This window comes from Scophthalmus maximus, chromosome 20, assembly GCF_022379125.1.
Source record: "Scophthalmus maximus strain ysfricsl-2021 chromosome 20, ASM2237912v1, whole genome shotgun sequence".
NCBI classification, from domain to species: Eukaryota; Metazoa; Chordata; class Actinopteri; order Pleuronectiformes; family Scophthalmidae; genus Scophthalmus; species Scophthalmus maximus.
The window spans coordinates 17847328-17866617 of NC_061534.1; the positions used below are offsets into that span (position 1 = coordinate 17847328).

At 40.3% G+C, this 19290-nt stretch overlaps 1 protein-coding gene across 8 annotated transcripts in view; it reads right to left on the reverse strand.

Annotated features, from left to right (window-relative positions):
* Window positions 1–19290, reverse strand: part of agmo (alkylglycerol monooxygenase) — a 46064-nt gene that overhangs the window by 16765 nt on the left and 10009 nt on the right. For 5 of the 8 annotated variants that reach the window (XM_047329425.1, XM_035608004.2, XM_047329426.1 and 2 more), the window contains exons 5-12: window positions 11388–11491; window positions 10541–10636; window positions 7018–7084; window positions 6597–6662; window positions 4422–4501; window positions 3916–4050; window positions 2252–2335; window positions 1677–1793 (exon numbers count right to left, since the gene is read on the reverse strand). In XM_047329425.1, coding sequence (XP_047185381.1) covers window positions 1677–1793; window positions 2252–2335; window positions 3916–4050; window positions 4422–4501; window positions 6597–6662; window positions 7018–7084; window positions 10541–10636; window positions 11388–11491 — 749 coding nt within the window. The remainder of the gene's footprint in view (window positions 1–1676; window positions 1794–2251; window positions 2336–3915; window positions 4051–4421; window positions 4502–6596; window positions 6663–7017; window positions 7085–10540; window positions 10637–11387; window positions 11492–19290) is intronic. The other 3 variants (XM_035608005.2, XM_035608008.2, XM_035608009.2) reach the window with 3 other exon arrangements.

Genomic DNA, 19290 nt, shown 5'->3' on the forward strand with positions numbered 1-19290 from the left:
AAGGCCATATATGTTAACAGAAAATTGATATGATAATGTTTTCCGTGAATCCAAAAAAGGGGGAGGTTTGGGCTCAATCCATTTATCAGGCTGAAGGAGCAAGAGTCACTTCAGACTGTCAAAGTTTACTAAATCAGAGTGATCATTCCATTCGAGTTCAAAAGCTACAGATAGTTATTTTTAGAACGAGGTGTAATAAGTGGAGAATTAATTTGCTGTCAAAGGTTATGTGAACTTATCTGTGTCAAGGGACTCAGCAGGCCCGACATGCTTGGTCACGTAACCTTTATTTTTGTATCTTTTATGGTAGACTATTGATCACCCTGGTGATAACCAAGCCGACACGCTCTATGTGGTCTGGTGCAATTAGGCTCACAGGACACAGAGGACGGACGTGATTTGTGGTTTTTGTAACTGCACTAATTTTTTATCATGATCAAGTGTCCACCTGCAGCACAGAACACAAATGAAAGTTAACGTCTAGTGGCAGCGCTATGCCAGGAGCAACACTGTGATTGTGTTATTCTATTGTCCCCCGAGACAAAACAGATTAACTCATTACTCAGAACATTATTGCAGACGTTGCTATTGCGAGGTTCGTGAAGTCGCCGCTGAGCAAATTCAGTTTCAGTTAGTCAATTGCCCTCCGTGCCTCTAATCGTAACTGTTTAGGAAAACCTATAATAAAACGTACATGTTGGCCCACTGATGATGTAATTGAAGAGTAGCTTCACTTCTTTGAAAAAAAACATGTTTTCATGGCTTCAAAATTAACGCAAAGCCTATAAATTGTCGGGCAGTGTATCATCAATTGTCAAGCTAAATAAGTGGCAAGCGAACATGTGGGTATAAATATATAACAGTGACATGATTTATTGTTGGGCCAGAGCGCTCACTTTGTTATTTTCCCTCCGAGTCCTGATTGCTGCATCCTGAAGGCTATTTGCGTTGGGAAATGGTTGACTCGACAATTAAGGCATTTGTGTTCACTGCTGGACCACCAGCTGGTGTTTCATTTGCCAAGAGGGAGGGAGCCCGTGTCCCTGGAGGGCGGTGTGTGTTTGTTTATGTGTGTGTGAGGAAGGGGTGGTGAGGGGACCACAACTGAAGGAGCACCAAGAAGGTGGTGATCACAAAAAGACAGGACGTTTTATTTGGGAGTTCGAAGGGGCTAGGCGTGACAGCACTTTTTGGCTAACCAAAACTATGTCTAGGGAAAAACGCCTTCCAAAGATAACTGTTGAGGAGACCTGCTTCTCTTTTTTTTCTGGAGGAGGAGGAAGGGGGTCCTCTGGCTCATGCAGTGGAAAATAATAGACAAAGGTTGTTCTAAAGGGGAATGCCGATCAGTCATTCTGTCATGATGTTAGACAGAACTAGTCTTTTCCTGCTGGCTAAGTAAAGGTCTCTGTTGGACCATGGAGCAGGCACAACAAACTGCATAATTGGGTGAAATAATGTTGGCAAACAAACATGCAGCACTCTGCCTCAAATTAGGAGCCCAGGACCACCTTGTCATACTTTATATGAGGGATTACAGTAGCCTAAACAAAACAGTAGCCAGCATGTGACCAGAGTTTAGTCACCAGCTTCAGTTCTATGAAAAGAGGAAGCGACAGAAGTAATGACAAGATGCTTCTCTTCCTTCACAGATTTGCTAATGTGACTATACGTACCATCTTGTTTTCAAACAAATCGTGGTAAATCTGCAGTACCAGCAGGAAATGTATGACCACATAAACTTGTAAAGGCAGCGGCCAGCTGGGATCATGAGGCACTTCCTTTCCGGTAACCTACACAAGGAAAAACACATTTAATTCCTTGCTAATTTTCTGGCCGGTCATTTTCTAGACAGATTCTCACACAGGAGAACATGCCTCGTTAAAAATAAAGGAAATTAGCAGTTGATTAACAGGCAACATAATATTTATGGTTACATGATCAGAAATTTTAAGAGCCACTCTACTTTTCAGTGTAGTGAGAAGCTACACATTAAGAAAGATAGGTTTTGTGTTTTACACCAATTCTTTTTTTTTTTATAATGGCACGCAGTAGCGCTTAAACCTCCACCAAGGCTCAACAGTCCCCTTAAATTCAATCAAGCCGCACCAAATCACACACTCATAGATATCAGTCCCCTAAATGTCCGATTTTTTTTTCACAATCCCCGAATTATTCCCTGAGAAATCTGTGAAAATGTCAAAAAACATCCAATCTCATAAAGTTAGAGAAAGTGAAAAAAACCCCCAAATTTTAATGGGTCCTTTCTTGGCCCATTTCCCTTTGTTCCACCGAGTTTTGTGGAAATCCCTCCAGTAGTTTTTGCGTTACACTGCTGACAAATAAACAAGCAAAACAACAAACAAACAAACGGACAAGGGTGAAAAATAACTACATGGATAGAACACATGGAAACAAAATGAAATAAGAAAATGCATAATAATACAGAAAATAACAAAACAAAACAGAAAATAACATTGACACATTGACAATGACATTTAAAGGAGACATATTATGCTCATATTCAGGTTCATAATTTTAATCTGGGTTAATACTTGAAAAGGTTTACATGCTCTAATGTTCGGTCAACACATCCGTTTCCTCAGACTGTCCATTCCTGCAGTTCCTCTTTCCAGCTTCTGTCTGAAACACTTTGTTTTAGATCCTGTGATGTCACCATATTATGGAAATATCGTCCGGACTACTGACTGTCCAGGAGCATCAGGAGCAGTGTTTTCTCCCTTTACCGCAGACTTTGGGCTTTTTAACTTTGCAGATATTTTACATACACAAAAAAACTATAACACATTGGAGGAAATGGGGAAAAACTGGAAAAGCAGAATATGTCTCCTTTATAAATGGAAAAGAAGGTAAAATCTAACAAAAAATCACAGACAGAAAACTTGTTTGCTCAACGTTCATGCCAAAACAGTCTCAATTTTGTCTCATGACCTTTCCCACTTCTCAAATCCTGGTGAACATTAGTTGTTATGTTCCATCTACAAAGTCATCCAGGATTTATTGTGTGTAGCCGTTTCCCCCCAAACACAGAGGAACACGAGTCTTTCCGTAATAACTCCAGCGTCAATTGTCCTGTTTTTTGTCTGCTTTTGCATCCAAATGATAACTGATTAGGCCTGAGGGCTTTATATGTCGAAACTGCCATCCTCTTTTGGGAATGAAGCACACACACAAGAAAAAAGAAAACTGGCCAATCATAGATTCCTGTCTCTCTGTCAAGGGGTTTTCCCAGGATTCTGAGGAACTAAACCACCACATGTGGGTTCCCCCCGCATCCCATTTCCAACCCTGTAGGTATTCCAGCATGCTGCTCTGCTTAATCTCAAAGAGCTGAAACATGTTCAACCCTCTCTCTCTCTCTCTCTCCTTCTTTTTTTTCCCTCACGGGCTGATATCAATGAGCCGACGTCTACATGAAGCCTTTCAAGATATTTCAGTTAAATTCTAGCTCCATCCATGTTTAGAATCACCCCGCTGGGTTTAAGGGACCAATTTAATCGTAAGGGCAAAGGGGAGATTTGTTATTTTTATTTTTAAGTCTGAAGCATGAGAGAACGAAATATGTGACACCATCAGCGTTATTTCAAAGCTAACCACCAGAGCATTCAGCTGGAGCCTGTATTGCCTGCGCACACACAACACACACACTAACACACAGACTCCACTGCATGCGGTTTTAATCCCGCAGACTGCATTTAAAGACGGTGAAAATTAACTTTTTGTGTTCCCTCTACAAAGGCTTTACAGCTTTTTATTTGATGTGGCCGTTCCTTGTAAAACTTGTGTAAAATATGTGAATCCTTCAATAAGAAATTCTTTGTGTCAGATGATGGATAATGATGGCCCGAGGGCATCATTATGAAAATATGCCACCTTCGGGATCGTTTCACAGACCTTGGGATTGTCAACGTGGTCCCCAAGCCTAGATTTACCAGGTTTCCAACTCGGACCTTTGATGAAAGTTGACAATTTGTTGCTGATCGCTTTGTAAGTCTTGGACTTTCTCCACAAATACGAATAGTAGTGAAACTAGAAGAGAATAAGAATATCTGTGAGTCAAACATCAATATACAATCAAAAGCTACATTTAAGCAATCAGTGTGAATGAAGTCATAGCTGTGATAATTAATCCTGAGTAGAAATGTTTCTGCTGTCATTGGGCGGGACTGCTCATGCTGTGCTGTGCTATGGTGAGGGCGGCAGAAATATTCATAACATCCACCTCCTTGGCATTTTGTTTTATTGGCCTCCTTTCACCTCAGCTCGGCAGTTTGTTTAGAGCGGAGTAATAATGGTTACAACACGGCCACTCAGCCAACAAGTGAAACATGAGCTCACATCTAGTCTGCTGGAGGTATTTATAATTGATGGCCTCACCACAGATAGAAAGGATGACTAACCTGAACATAGAGGATTTCAAAAGTCTTGATGGGGAACACCAGGCCATACACCACTTTATCTGTCTCTTCAGCAAAAGTACCTGAAGAGGAGATGTACAGATTTAGCAGATTTCATTTTCAAACTAAACTATATGGATTGAAACCTTGAACTTGAATCTGTTTAATTTGTTGTGTTCAAATATGTGTTGTTGTTTGCAAAAGGTTGCCCATTTACATAACCAGCAGACACGGACACTTGGGAGCCATGTTTCTATCTATCCCTGTTTCACGCATAAGACCAATATTTTAGCTCTAATTTGGTCTCCACCAATTTCTGATGAAACGGGAACTGATCATAATACTATAACTTTATAACTACTGTATGTTACAGTTTGTTCAAAAAACATTTTAGTGTTTTGGTTTTTCAGAAAGGGAGGAAGTTATTTTCAAACAAAGCTCAGGGTTAAGACAAACATTCCAAACTTAAGTATTGGCAAAATAAAAACTCCAAACTTGCGTATAAAATGTAAAAATTTGTTTCTTAAAAGAAATAAGAACATTGGGATCACAGCTTCTTGGATCGACCTCTTAAAATTGTTTGCAGCCACAGAAGGAAAAAAAAAAAACATCTCAAGGATTCTGGGGTGATGTCAACCTCAAAATTTAATCAGTTACCTCGTTTTTGAAGACGTTTGATACAAAATTGCTGAGTCTGGTTTAAAGGCTACAGCCAAACCTACAGTTTATACAGTCACGGTTTCCCTTCATGTTGATGTAATAAATGGTGATACCACAACGTTTGGTTTCCAATAATAGCAACAAATGAGAGGGCAGTCATCACAGACACCAGAGCAGATTCTATATGAACACCAGCAACTGTAAACGTATAACTTCCCTTAGCTTTAAATATGAATCACTCAACATTTTACAGGCAAAACAAAATGTGAAAGTACCATAACATTTCAGTTACCAAATAAGAGGAAATCTAAATTTTAAAGTGCAAAACTTGAAATTTATAACTGGTAAGTCATAAATTTCTGAGTGTTTATATGTCAGCATCATTTTTGTCTGTTTTAAAACTTCAAACTCTGCAGAACTTTCACGTTGACCCATTCTCCTGATCTTTGACATTGTTGGATTTAGCAGTAAACAGAGATAACTGAAAAGTCTAAAGAGCATTATTTCTATTTAGTACTGCTCGACTCCTATTATCTGGTGCAGGTAGGACAGTGTCCAGTGTTCGTGCAATAATAGTACAGGCCACACAGGCTGCAAAAAATAAATGAAACTATTATGATAATAATTAAAGAAAAAAGAATACCAATGAAAAAATGAAAAAAGAGGCCCAATTTCCATTTATTTTGACATCAATAATCATTTTTAAGGAGCTGTTCCAAAAAACATGAGTCAACCTCTTTACCGTTGTCTGTGCAACTTTTTACACGGTGGAAGTGTTACTAATTTGTCCAACAACAGTTTCATCATGAACCCAAAAAATTGAACGCGCTCATAATGTCATAAGATCTCTAACTTTGTGTTTTGCACGGATGCTTCATTGTCGAGGGCTCTTTGCCCACCTCTCTCACTCCATCATCGCCAGCACTGGGAGAAATCCCGCTGGGTCAGCAGGGGTGTCACAACAGGGTGGAGAAAGCAGGCCTTGGGGCATGAGCTGAGAGGGGGAGCCCCCAAGAGTGGCTGATTACATTAGTTCACAGCAATGTCAGTTGTGTGAGAACCCCCTAAAATTTAAGTGTGACGCCCCCCTTAAAGTGTTGGGGGTTTGCACCTAAACTTAACTACTTTACTATTATTTATGTGTATGCACGGTTTGCACTTTATATTTACCCTTATACATTTTGTATCATGTGTTTCTTGATGGGGCGGGGGGTTGTTCTCTTTTGAATGAGGCCCCCAAAGCCCCTGAAACACTTCTGCACGTCAGTGTGCCGTCAAAAAAGTTTTCCATCCACGCAAGAAGGCAAACCTCTTCATAGTTATGTGTGCATTCCTGTGAGGGGCATGCAGTTCTCTTGTTTCTTCCCAGTGTACCTGTCAATCAGGCTTTACAAGAACGCTGTCACATGTCAATACACATTACATTCCGATTTTTGGAACAGTCATAAGTTGTCAGAAACTGAATTGGAGGCACTGAAAAGAAAATATAGAAGCACATTGCTGATTACTTTTTCTTACCGAACAATCTGTCCCATATGATCAGAATTCCCCCGTAGTTCTTGTCAATACAATAATGGTTCCTCCCTGTTGAGATAATTCTTGGTGAGGTTAATGCGAAATTACATGAATAAAAAAGAAAAAAGAAAAGAAAAACCCACATCCTTGGACCCAACCGCTCCCTTTCATTCCATTATCTCAGTGGCATGATTTCTCATGAGCAACTGGTCAACCTGCCAACAAAGAAACTGACTGGACCAAATTAAATATGACGACAAATAACCAGGTTCAGACCACACATCAACCCCTCAGTCCTCCATCACGTTTGATGTTGCTTTTCATGGTCATGGGGATAAATCTGCTAAGCCCTGGAAATCCTTGTAGTAAAAACAATATTAATTAAGGAGATTAAAGTGTCACTCATTCATAAAACATCCCTCACCGTGATGAACTCGGTGGTGTTTTGGGGTGTTGAAAACCCACTCCAAAGGTCCAAGGTCTCGGATGAGCTGAAGGAAAGAATGTACAGGACATGCACATTAAAATCTGCTACTAATAAGTCCTAATCTGTCACATTTTCTGGTGCAAAAATAAATTAAATTGATGGGTAGTTCAGGCGTTTACGTTTTCTGTTCCGCACAACCTGAAATCTGCCCAATCAAACAGTCTTACAACCTGTACTATGACAGATTCTGACACATTCACACTCAGACAATGGAGGTGAGAAAGGAGCCTGGGCTTGAAATTTTCTCTCACACATATGTCACTTTTCTAAAAATGTTATCCCTATATCCAAACGGTATAATGCCTCCTTGCGCTCTATGATTTCACCCTGCCTTCATGCGTTTGTGTCGTACGGATTAGTTTTGTTCAAACATAGCCCAACCCTTTCACCCGGTGCCCTGACAGAGCAGGAAGGTTCATTAAAGGGCCCATATTTTACACCTTTCTGGTGTTTTATTTGAAGTTTTGATATCTTAAGAAGATATATTTGTCTTTTTGTAGTACCAAAAATAATGTCAATATGGTTTTATAGCTCTTCTTTCAGGAGCTCTGCAAAGGAACAAGGCGATGCCGCGTGTCGCCCTCTTGGTTGCTTCCTGGGCATTAGTAACCGGTCTCTTATTAATATTCTTAGGAGACCTGTGCCATGATTAAATAATAATAAATAATAATGAAGCCCATGCAATGATGTAGCTTCCTGACATCCAACGACTGAACAGTGTATCCTCAACATTTTCTCGTGTTTTTGATAGCTCAGCAACAGAATGATTGGTGAGCCGTGCAAGGAGGCAGTGACATCACATTCCTACAGAAGTCCTGATGACTCATAAAATAACAAACAGATGCTGAATGAAGGCTGTGTATTTGTCTGTTTATTGACTGTTTTGACACTTTAATGGTACTAACAGAGCCCCTAGACCTTATTCATCATTAAAAAAAAGCCAAGAAGTCTCAATTTTGACAATATGGGCCCTTTAAAGGGGTCATATTATGCTCCAGGCACCTTTTCAGCCTGCCTCCAAGTATATTTGGTTATCTGGGGTGTCTGCCAGCCCACGGAGAATGAAAAGAAAACAATGAGTCTTTGATTCGTGGTTTGGGTTGATCGTGCAGACGGTCTGTAAACGAGTCGTTCACATCCCGGGCGTCAAGTGACATAAGTTGACTCCTGCTACTGGGGCGACCACGCCCCCAACCTGAGCAGCACCTCCCCCCTTGAAGTGCGGAAAAACAGATCGCGTCTACGCCATAATTTTCTCGCGGCTGCCGGCGTTCGGTCGCGCTGGAATTGACTGTAGTCTCACAGGGCTGTTTATACAGAAAGAAGAGGGTGCTGTGTGGCTTGATCCTTGAGGTGTTTTGACATGGAATGGCAAAGACATGTAGTTCACACACCTGAAAACCAATGTAACTTGTGTAAAAGGGGGCATAATATGGGCCCTTTAAACTATAATAATCTAAAGGGTTTATCTTGTTGGGAGCATGTTTATTCTCAGAAATTTTCTTGAGAATCTTGTGTGCAATGCTGCTTTTTTGTCTTACAGAGGGCCTAGAATTGAAAAAGTATATCCTATGGGGAACTTGAACATCATCGATAAATGTAATGGAAAAGCCAGCCATTAGGTGTTTCACAAAATAAAAATTCTGGTCTAACTAACAAAACTATCGATTTTGCCATCAAATCAACTACAGTCATGGGAATGGGAAAAAGTTTCAAGTTATCGATGTAAACACTGTTGATAATGTTTAAACCTATTAACACAGAGAAAACATGCACATGTAGTCAAATTAAAAACAACAATGGTCTGTGCATAAAACAAACAATAATTTTCTTCGCTTAGATATTTAACAGATGCACCAGTGAGCCTTTAAAGATTACCGCAGTCACACTGAGCATATTTCACACACATCAAGTTTCTCTTTTGGTTGCGAGTTGAGATATTTTTGAGGTTTCCCATAAATACGTTTGACCCCTTAATCTGGAGAAACGTGCACTGGCTGGACAGAATTTCTCAGTGATTCATTATTTCCATGTAATGACTGCGTCTGGCAGCCATGCTTGAGAGTTTTATATTGAAAGAAAAGGGGTCTTGACTACTTCACTACGGCTCCGAGGCTGAAGCAAAGAGTGTGCCAATAAATTACATGACATAAAAATAAAAAAAAAGCCCATATAGGAGGCATAAATTACATTCCCTCAGAAAATTGTGACTCTTATGACTGTTTTCTGTAATAGTGCACTAAAAGAAAAGGAGAGCTTTCCAAATCCAGTCATTCCCTCTAACGATCAAGGGGATTGTAAAAATGATTCTCCCAGTCACTTTAAAGGTAGACAGAGTGGTCATGCTTCTGTTTGGAATATTTCATAAAATGTCATTATTTTTTATTGAATACAGGTTCAACTGCAGCACTGATTCTACAAAGGCGCCACTTAACAGATGGATTAGTATTGGCACAGGGGGAAAGATAACTTTTCAGACTAATTTTCCACAGCAAAAGTGAATGGAAGAGTAAACTCATACATTACTATAGTGTCAGATGCTGATTATTATATTATACAAAGGTATTCATGTTCTCCATAAACCTGGTTTTCGTAGACCTTGAGAAACTGAGAAAATGTATTTATGAGTTTACAAATGTTTTTTTCCAAGGGGCACCCACCCATTGGTTTTACAAACTGTTGTTTTGAAACCTCGAGTTTAGTGTTTTGACCAGCGCTTTCTTGTTTTTTTGGAACTAGACGTAGGAGCAGGGGTGGGTCTGACTGAGCTCTCGTCTACGGCGCGTTTACTGATCAGCGTTTACTGAAATTATAAATCAAGTGTCAAGTACACAAATTTCCTCATAGACTACTATAGAAACAACCAGTGGAGTTGCTCTCTACTGGTGATTCCAGAGAATCCAGGCTTCAGGCACGTCCGCATTGGCTTTACAAGATGTTTCATAACTCATGTTCCCTCTAAAAACATATTTTTCACAGCATACTTTTCATTTCACTCAAACTTCTCAGTGACATGTTTTTGTTGAGTGTTGTGCAAATACAGGTTATTTATTATTATTATTATTATTATTATTATTATTATTAATTTATTTTTTATATTTTGACTATATTATCTGGGTCCCTGTGTTTTACTTACTTTTACCTTAGTCACATCCTAAATCCCCATATAATTTATGAGTATTTAGTATCTACAATAAATCTATGTAGTATTTTTCATATGCACAGTTATGGGATGAAGCTGCTCCCATCCAGAACCACTGACAGGTTAAAAATCTCAGTCAAAGAAAACTAAAACAGGTGGCAGCTAACTCATGTTTTATACATACTCTAAACACCATATCTCTACTCTACTGTTTGCGACTGTGCTAACACTCTGCACTGACATTATTTCAGCGTTTTTTCACAACCACAGTGGGAGACATCACAGAACCCATACCCTACTGTAAGTTCAAATGTTTACCTCTGTGTGGATCCAGAACTGGTAGAGCAGATTTAACTGGATGTGAACAGCAAAGACTGATGGAGGTAAAGCCAGGGCCATTGGCAAGTAGAAAATCTGAAAAAAAGTGGGGGAAGTAATGCACTACACTTCACACAAAAATATCTATGTATCTCTACGTCAACAACCCTGATACAACACTCAGCTCAACCCAGTTGGTTCCAGCTGAAGATGTAAATCTTAGCAATATATAGTCTAATTTCTTAATTGTGCTTATGTGTGTAGATTCGTGTTGTGTAACTACAGAATATTGTACTTTGTCACTGTGCTATGTGTTGTCATTGTCCTGCTCTGACCTGCCAAGGGACTACAGATGTGAATTAGCTTGAAGCTATAATCTGGTACAGTGCATCAAATAGTGACATTTATATTTGACCTGTACACTCTCTTTTACATAAATTGAACAAATAAAAAAGAGACTAAATAATTTTTTAAGCAGTTGGGCACTGTAATTTTTGGCAAAAATTTCTCAAACAGGAGCAAAAAAAGTCCATTTGTCGTGGACTATTTTCAGTCCCGGATAACGACACATCTGGTGCACTAGTGAGAATTTGGGGAAGTAGGATGGTGTAAGTGGGACTGATTTTAAAGAAACTGCAGATCCCATGTTTATCTTAAACTTAGTGCAACAAACTGACTCGTTAATAGTAGTTTGGGCCAAAAATTATGTTCTAGAACACATAGGAATAATAAATATCAGGCTTTAGACACTTGTTAGTGGGCCTAATTTGTTTCAGTTAATAAAAGGGATTTGCTGATAAGAAAAATCAACCAAACGTATCCTTTGGGAGATTAAATGAGACCTTACCCATGATGTAAACTGCTGGGTCAGGGACTGTCTGAGGGCGGTGGTGAGGTTGTAGTACTCTGAACTGTGGTGAACCTGGTGAGCAGCCCACAGGATGGCCACCTCTGGAGAAAGAAAGAAAGAAAGAAAGAAAGAAAGAAAGAAAGAAAGACACACACACACACACACACACACACACACACACACACACACACACACACACACACACACACACACACACACACACACACACACACACACACACACACACACACACACACACACACACACACACACACACACACACACACACACACACACACACACACGGTCAAATATAAAACACAAATCCAAGAGTCCAAATCTCATGAGAGGTTATCTCTTCATTCACCTTCTCATGGCTGTTATAGAGCTATCAGCACCCACGTAACCTTGCTCACAGAAATCGAGTGCAGGCCTTGAACGCTCACACACATTCAGCTGAACTTACATCACCAATACAAGTGATTTATCTCAACAATTAACCTTGCTTCTTCCCAAGTTAAGTAACAACACACTTTCAGCCCCCGGAAGGAGCCATTTTGGTTCTGCTACTGGCCTGTAGCCTTAATGAAAAGCCGAGGCCTGAGTCTAGCTGCCCAATGGGGGTGGGTGGATTGGGGGGTGTTAGTCTATTATGACGTCTAGGATATTCAGGTGCAGCTGGTTAGCGTCCAGCCTGATGTCCCTGAGCTCCAGTTTACATTCCTCTGCTGTGTTGTGATACTTGCTACATTAATATCTCTGTTACACTTCATTTTTAACATCCAAAAGGAACATGCTTGTTAATTTTCACTGGATCTCTGGGTCGTTTCTGGACCACCCTGTCTGGTCTGTGCTTTTTGGCACGTCCAGTGCATTTTGGCTTCTGCAGTCATACAAGAGAGAACTGTAACGTGGCAGCCTTGATGTATGATGGTTTTTGAGATTAAGGGATCAATTATTGAATAATTCAACTTGAATAAAAAAGAAAGAACATTGAATTTAAAAACAGAATAATTGGGGTCATATATGTGGTTGTGAAGCTATAAATATCAGGGTTGTGGTGCGTTCACACCAAACGCGACCAAAAAAAAAATCACGCTATCAGATAACATAGTGTCAATGCAAATGTATGGCGCAATGTGAATAGGGCAACATTTGCGTCATTTGCTTCACTCGCGACAGTTGAAATATTTGAACTCGAGCAAAATATTCATGTGACATGTTGTCCGAAACCCATTAAGCATTGATATCCTCCATCTGTCAGTGTTGCTTATCCTCAATCTCCGTCATCAATCAGACGTCCTGACATTTTTTTTTATTATGGAGGATTATCTGCTCTGCTAGTTCAGATGGTTATATTTCATAACCTCCTATAAAAAAGCAAAATTAGGTCTTTTCAGAGTTTTTTTTTTTTTTTTTTTTTTACAGATTAAACAAACAAGACATTGTGTTCTAATAGTGAGCTTTATGGTTGCCAGTTATCTTTGGACAGAGCCAGGCTAGCTCTTTCCCTTCAGTCTCTGTGCTACACAAAGCTTCATATTTAGACATCTCAAACTCCTCCTTTTATGAACTGTATGGCAGTCGTAAAACCCAATGGGTCGAAGTTCGGCTGCACCTGTACAAACACACTGCTGAGAAGTGAAGGTGTGCACTGTGTGAGCAGAGGAGCGCCGCAATCAATACAAATGTGTTATTCAATCAATGAAACTGAGGTGGCATTCCTAAAGCATTTGGGGAAACCCAGAGGATCTCAGAGTGAAAACTACCTCTCTCAAGCAATACTCCACACCTCGCTTATTTCACAGGGTTATTGCTGGATTTCGGCAGGTGTGAGAGAGTAAATGTCATAGGTGAATGTTTTTGGAAGTGTCACAGACAGTGTTAAATGGTGTATTTTGGATGGAGTCAAAATGGAAGCAACAGGGTTGGATTTCATTTTGAACTTAATTTGTTCTTCTCAACGCAACTTTCAGTCAGCCATGAGAGGAGACAAGGAGTGAGGAGTTTATCTGACTGCCGCAGTCAAGGACAAAAATTATGTTTCGTCCACTTTGAACAGGGATTCAGAGATGAATTGTCTTGCATAGAAACCTATTCAGAGGATAACCCAGCCATTGTTTAATTAAAACATCTGAGCATTTTGCTTTTTCTTCTTCTAACTGCTTGGCAGGGTCCAGGACTAAGGGCGGTTAAGATTGATGCTCGTTGTCACTGATAGGAAGTAGGAACTGTTAGGCTTCACTGCAAGCCCATGTCCTCATCTCTGGACTCGGCAGGACACTGCATAGTTTGGCAGGGCTTATTCAGGAGGGAAGGCACGTTAATGGTGAGAACCAATGCCACAGAGTCTCTGCGTTCCCAGCAAGAGCAGAGAAACGCTGAGGAAGGCACTTCCATCTGGCCTCCAGTGAGACTCAACTCATGATTTCTCAGGAATAACAAGGAGGTGATGGACAGTTATGACACTGAATACAAGACAGTCATCCCAGTACAATTGACAAAATTTTATTTTGTGAGTATTTGCTTGAAGTGACCCATCAAAAACAAAGAAATGCCCGTTTCGTTGAGGTTTAGCCCATTGTTTCTGTATATTGAATCAAACCATGTACCTAACCCTTTATACAACAATAATATACCTTACTGTCCCAGTATTCTGTGGATAAGACCGAAGGACTGGCAGCAGGGTGACGTAATATTCTACTTTTGTTTTTTTCTTTTACTTGAGTTTTTGTATTATATCATGACAAAATCAGGGCCTATATGTCACAATCAGTCAGAGTTAGACTTTAACAGCGTCGGTTTACTTCCACCTCAACCCTGTCAGGAGCTGTGATTGAATAAGTCATATAAACACAAGAACCAAAGTCCAGTTGAGCGCCATAAAGTCAGCTCCAGTTGGGGCCTGCAGTAAGTGCCAATAATTAACAAACTGCACTTAGAATAATGTTGCTATGAAAACAAAGTATGACTATACAAAAGAAAAATAATCACAGTAGAAGAATATCCTAATCAACTACTTTGTACCTCTCAAAGCTCCTGAAATGCTTTTACACTTACATCAATCAGCTGCCTTAAATCATCACTCTCAGCGACAAACTCCTGGCACTAACAAGTGGCGTCCTTCATGTGCAGCCCTCGGAGTGGTGGGCTGCCCCGTCCCTCACAGGGGTAATGGGCTGTGAACAGCCCTCCAGTGTTTGGACTGGAGGGCTCTTGGATGGGGTGCCAACCCAAACAGCGAGTGCTGGACTCGGGAGTCGGACAGCCAACTACCCTCCACTTCTGCCATATTTCATGCTGTCCACACAGCTCAGTCACACGCACTAAACTGAATGCACCAACTATGGTCGGGGCCGCTTACAGCTCTTACCAAGAGGGTGCAACAACTGAGGTAGGACAGCTTTATTTTTATATTCTATTATATCAGAAATTCTTTTCATTAAAACTACTGAAATCACCTTGACTTAAAGTTTACTTTTAGCTTTTGATTTTTTGCTCCGTTTTACACCGATGCCAATTACGGTTATTGCTGTCACAGAGCATTTTATTAGGGACGTTTGTACCCCTTTATGAATGGAATTCAGCCAATTACGTGACAGCAGTGCAATGCATACAATACTCCAGGTACAGGTCAGGAGTGGAAACCCACTGTGACGTCACCAATTGGTTTGTGAACTGCCATTTTTTAAGCCTCGAGTTTAGCATTTTGCCCAGCGCCATCTTGTTTTTGTTTTTTTTACAAGACGTAGGAGCAGGGGGGTGGGCCACCTACACCTGCAACGATTGGAAGATAGCAGTTGTCAATCACGCTCCAATGCATACAGTGTTTTATCGTCTATTTTACACTAAATGAGACCACAATTTACAAAATGAACATCATGCTGAATTAAAGACTTGAAACTAGAGATTGAACCATAAACTCCTCAGTAAAATATTTACCGACGTTATAAATCAAGTGAGTCAACTCATTTTCTCATAGACTTCTATAGAAACAACCAGTGGAGTCAAGAAGTCAGAGTTGGGAAATGTGATCTCAGGGACTCTGATCAAATTGAAATTTTATCGAATATTATAAAGAACCATTAACAAAATTGCAGAAACTCTGCAGAAACTGAATTCCACAACAAAATATCCACCGTGATCCTGCAATCCGATAATATTTTCTTATCTTTAGGTCATTAGGTTGAAATACTTTTGGGTTAAAATGGGGAATTGTTTACAGCCAGTCTGTTGCATCTCTTGCCTAAAGGACAAGCTTTCTAACAATGTCACAGATGTCACCGATTAACACAATGTTGGCAACTACATACATCCAAGTAGAAAAAAGTTATTTAGTCTGAAACCTCTAACAAACCATATGTAAGGCATCATGTTCATACATCATGTTCATACATCAGCCCGTCATGAGCAGAGTTTTGTCCTAAGCAGCGTCAGCAGTGGAAATATCGTCTTTCAACACTGCAGACAGAAGGAAATTTGTCCATACAGCGGGCGGGGCACACGAGGGCAGCAGACAGCCGGACTGTGGCCTCTGCTGAACTCAGCGTCCCTCTCAACCATCATAACACACTCGCCTTTTCTACACTTTCTCTAAGTGCTCTTCATACAGGCCCTGTGGAAATTATCCCATTCAATCAGAGCAGTCTCTCACCTCTCTCTGTCAGTAGACATTCCCCAATTTCTCTCTTTCATCACACACAGCAGACAGTGTGAGCATGGTAACCTATAGATCACTGTTGATGTTATCTCTGCCTCCCATGAGGCCTTTCACTCGCGGTTTTCTGCTGCCGTGAAGGAGACCCCCACATCCTGACCAAACCATACCCACAAAACCAGCAAACCAAGCGGGGGCTCGGATACTTTTGTTAGCCCTGCAACCTGCACCGCGCCAGGAACTTGCCGTCAAAGTGAAGATTTATGGAGCCCCCCCCATGCCCTCCGCCCTGCCACGCTGCCAGGAGGAGCTCCTCTTTAAACAATAACATCCACATCAGCTGTCTCTCTTTGGGAACGGAGGACGGTGGAGGAAAGCAGAGGAGTGCTGAGCACATCTGTTTGTCTTCACAACTGCTGCTGTCTGCAGGAGGGAAGGATGATGTGTGCACACGGCTGGTACCAGCTACAGAGGATGTAGTGAGATAATAGGCAGGACAGGAATGACAAGATAGGATCAGCACAACAAAAGACAGAAACGAATGAACAACAAAGATTTGACCTTGCAGGAGAGTACAAAACACAAGATGCTGAGGAGAGAGGAGATGTTTGCAAATTCAGGCTGTTACAGTATTACTGCTTTTAATGTGTGATTTTATTGTATGATTATTAATATTATGAAGACGAGACTAAACTAATTCGAACTAGGATCAGGAGGGTTTTATTTGGCATATATAGCAAATTAAGTTAAAATGTCAAGAATAAACTTAAAATTTCAAAATTAAAGTTGAACTTTTAAAAAAGAAAAATTGAACTACTAATGTAAGCACACATGTCCGACCCCACAAAATGCTTTGTGTAGATAAATTGGTATAATTGTTCCGTAAAAACACAATTTCAACTTATTTTATTATAACCTTTATTAAACTAACATTTCATTTTTCAATTCAGGTCAGTTTTATTTGTATAGCGCCGAATCGCAGCAAACATCTTCTCAAGGCACTTTACATAGTGAGGTCGAGACCTCTAAATATTACAGACGAAAAACCCCAACAGTTCCCGCAATGAGCAAGCACTTGGCGACTGGAGGAAAAAAAACTTGCTTTAAAACGAAGAAATCTCTAGCAGAACCAGACTCAATTGTTGGCGGACATCTGTCACGACCGGTTGGGGTGAGCGGAGAAAAAATGGTGGAGAGAGGGGAGGCGGGCAAAAAAGAGGGAGAGCAGAGAAATCAAGAGAGAGGAAGAAAGAACAGTGGTATAATAGTTTAATCTCTACCAGACTTTTAACGACTCTTATAGGATCTTTTGGACATATTTCTTGTCAAAAGCTGGAAAAAATAAAGAGTTTTGTTTATTTCCACGTATAACTGAAGAAAAAACTTTGCATCTTCTCTTTGGCCTATTGTAGGGCAGCTGTGATTATTGCAATACTGCCATTACGGTATCACGTTAAAACCATCGCGGAATCATAGGGACAACCTTATCATTGCAAAAAACTGATGCCGAATGCTGACAAATATGCCTGCAGCAGAGACTCTGACATTAACATTTAGAACAGAATATGTCTGAAGAACAGACTGAAACAGGAATGCATGCAATTAAAGCGCATGAATGTCTTTACCGATTTGTGCCGCAAGGAAAAAAATCTATACTTGCAACCTATCGCGATTTCATTGTATTCCCGCAATTTCATTGTATTCTCAATCTAATGACAATAAAGGCTTCTTATTTTATCTTATCTTATAATGTTAAACCAGTCCAACCAATAATGTAATCGCAATTCTTTCGACAATGCCGTCTTTCAACCACATCAAATGGACTTCTTCTGCCCTTCTTCTGGCCTAGCTGACTCGTTTACATTCCAAATCCATACCTCACAGGAAATACATCACATTAAAGGAGCATTGACAGCATTTCACTGGACCTCTGGGTGATTCCTGATTATGTTTCCTGAGCTATAAGCATAACGAAGCAGCAGCACTTGGTGTGGTGGGACAACTGCCGTGTAACTCCATTACCTCACATATAATCAAAGTATGGACAGCTGACTTGCTGATTAATGGCTTCGGCCTGGCTGGCATGCCTGGATATAGATGCTGCCCGAGAGTAGAGCTGCTATTAGTGGTACTTGCGATATGAGGTTAGAATAAACAGAATAAACAGGCCTGTCGACAACCGGCCGCATCAGAAACAAGTCAGTCTACGGCTAACCGAAAACCATCTAGATCCAGGCTGGTTCGGAATAGAATAGTTTTGAATATATATAGTCTGTCTGACTGTGAGAAAGGACCCCAGAGGAAAACAACAGAAAAAAAAGTGGACTCAGTTGGAATTTGTTTTCTATTTGGTGGTGGCTTTTATAGCCATAATAGCCATAGCCATTATAGTCATAAGCCAGTTTTAAATGTTTAGTCAGGGTCAAGTTATTTCAGAGATTAGAAGTTACACATTCAATCACTCTGACAATTAAAAACTGAAATCTTGGCTTCAGGAAAAGCAAAATATATAATTATTAAGAAAGGTTCTTACGAAAGTGAGACTCAGTAAAGCTTCAGTACATCAGCCGTGGGACATGAACTTAAAGGGACACTGAGCGATTCTAAAGCAATAAACGTTTAGTAAAAATCTAATCTAAAAATATTTCCTCACGTCTGCTAGCTGTCCCTTCTGTGTGCGCACGCTGGAAAAAAAATATCTGGCTTTTCGTCTCAGTCGAGGCAAACATTTCATTAGATCCCAGCAAAGGCCACGAATTTGGTCTAGTTACAGTCTTGTGCTAATATTTCTGTGAATGGAGAACTCTAAATATGATTCAGGCCTAAAATGTCTGCAAGACTGGTGCAGCTCAGTTTCCTTTAATGTGTAGCTATCTCCAAGATCACAGTGTCTGGCAAGAGTAGAGCAAAGAAGACATGTCTCATCAGTAAAGAAGTCAACAGCACAGATGACTGACTGCCTTTCAAACTACTTTCCACTTATTTATCTTCGAGCTGCTCACGAGAGGGGAAACTTTGAAAAAAAGGGGCCATAAAACTGGTCAAATTAAAATTGATATTTCCGTCTGACGTTAATAAGGGCTCGTATTTCCCAAAAGAGGACGTCACTTTTGCCTCTTTTTGCATTTTTCTATTATATATTTTTTCCTTATGATGAAATATTGAGATTTATAGCTCGTATGTCTTGACACCATAGGATTAAAGATGCAATGTTTTCATGCAAAGACTGGTCAGAGTTTAAAA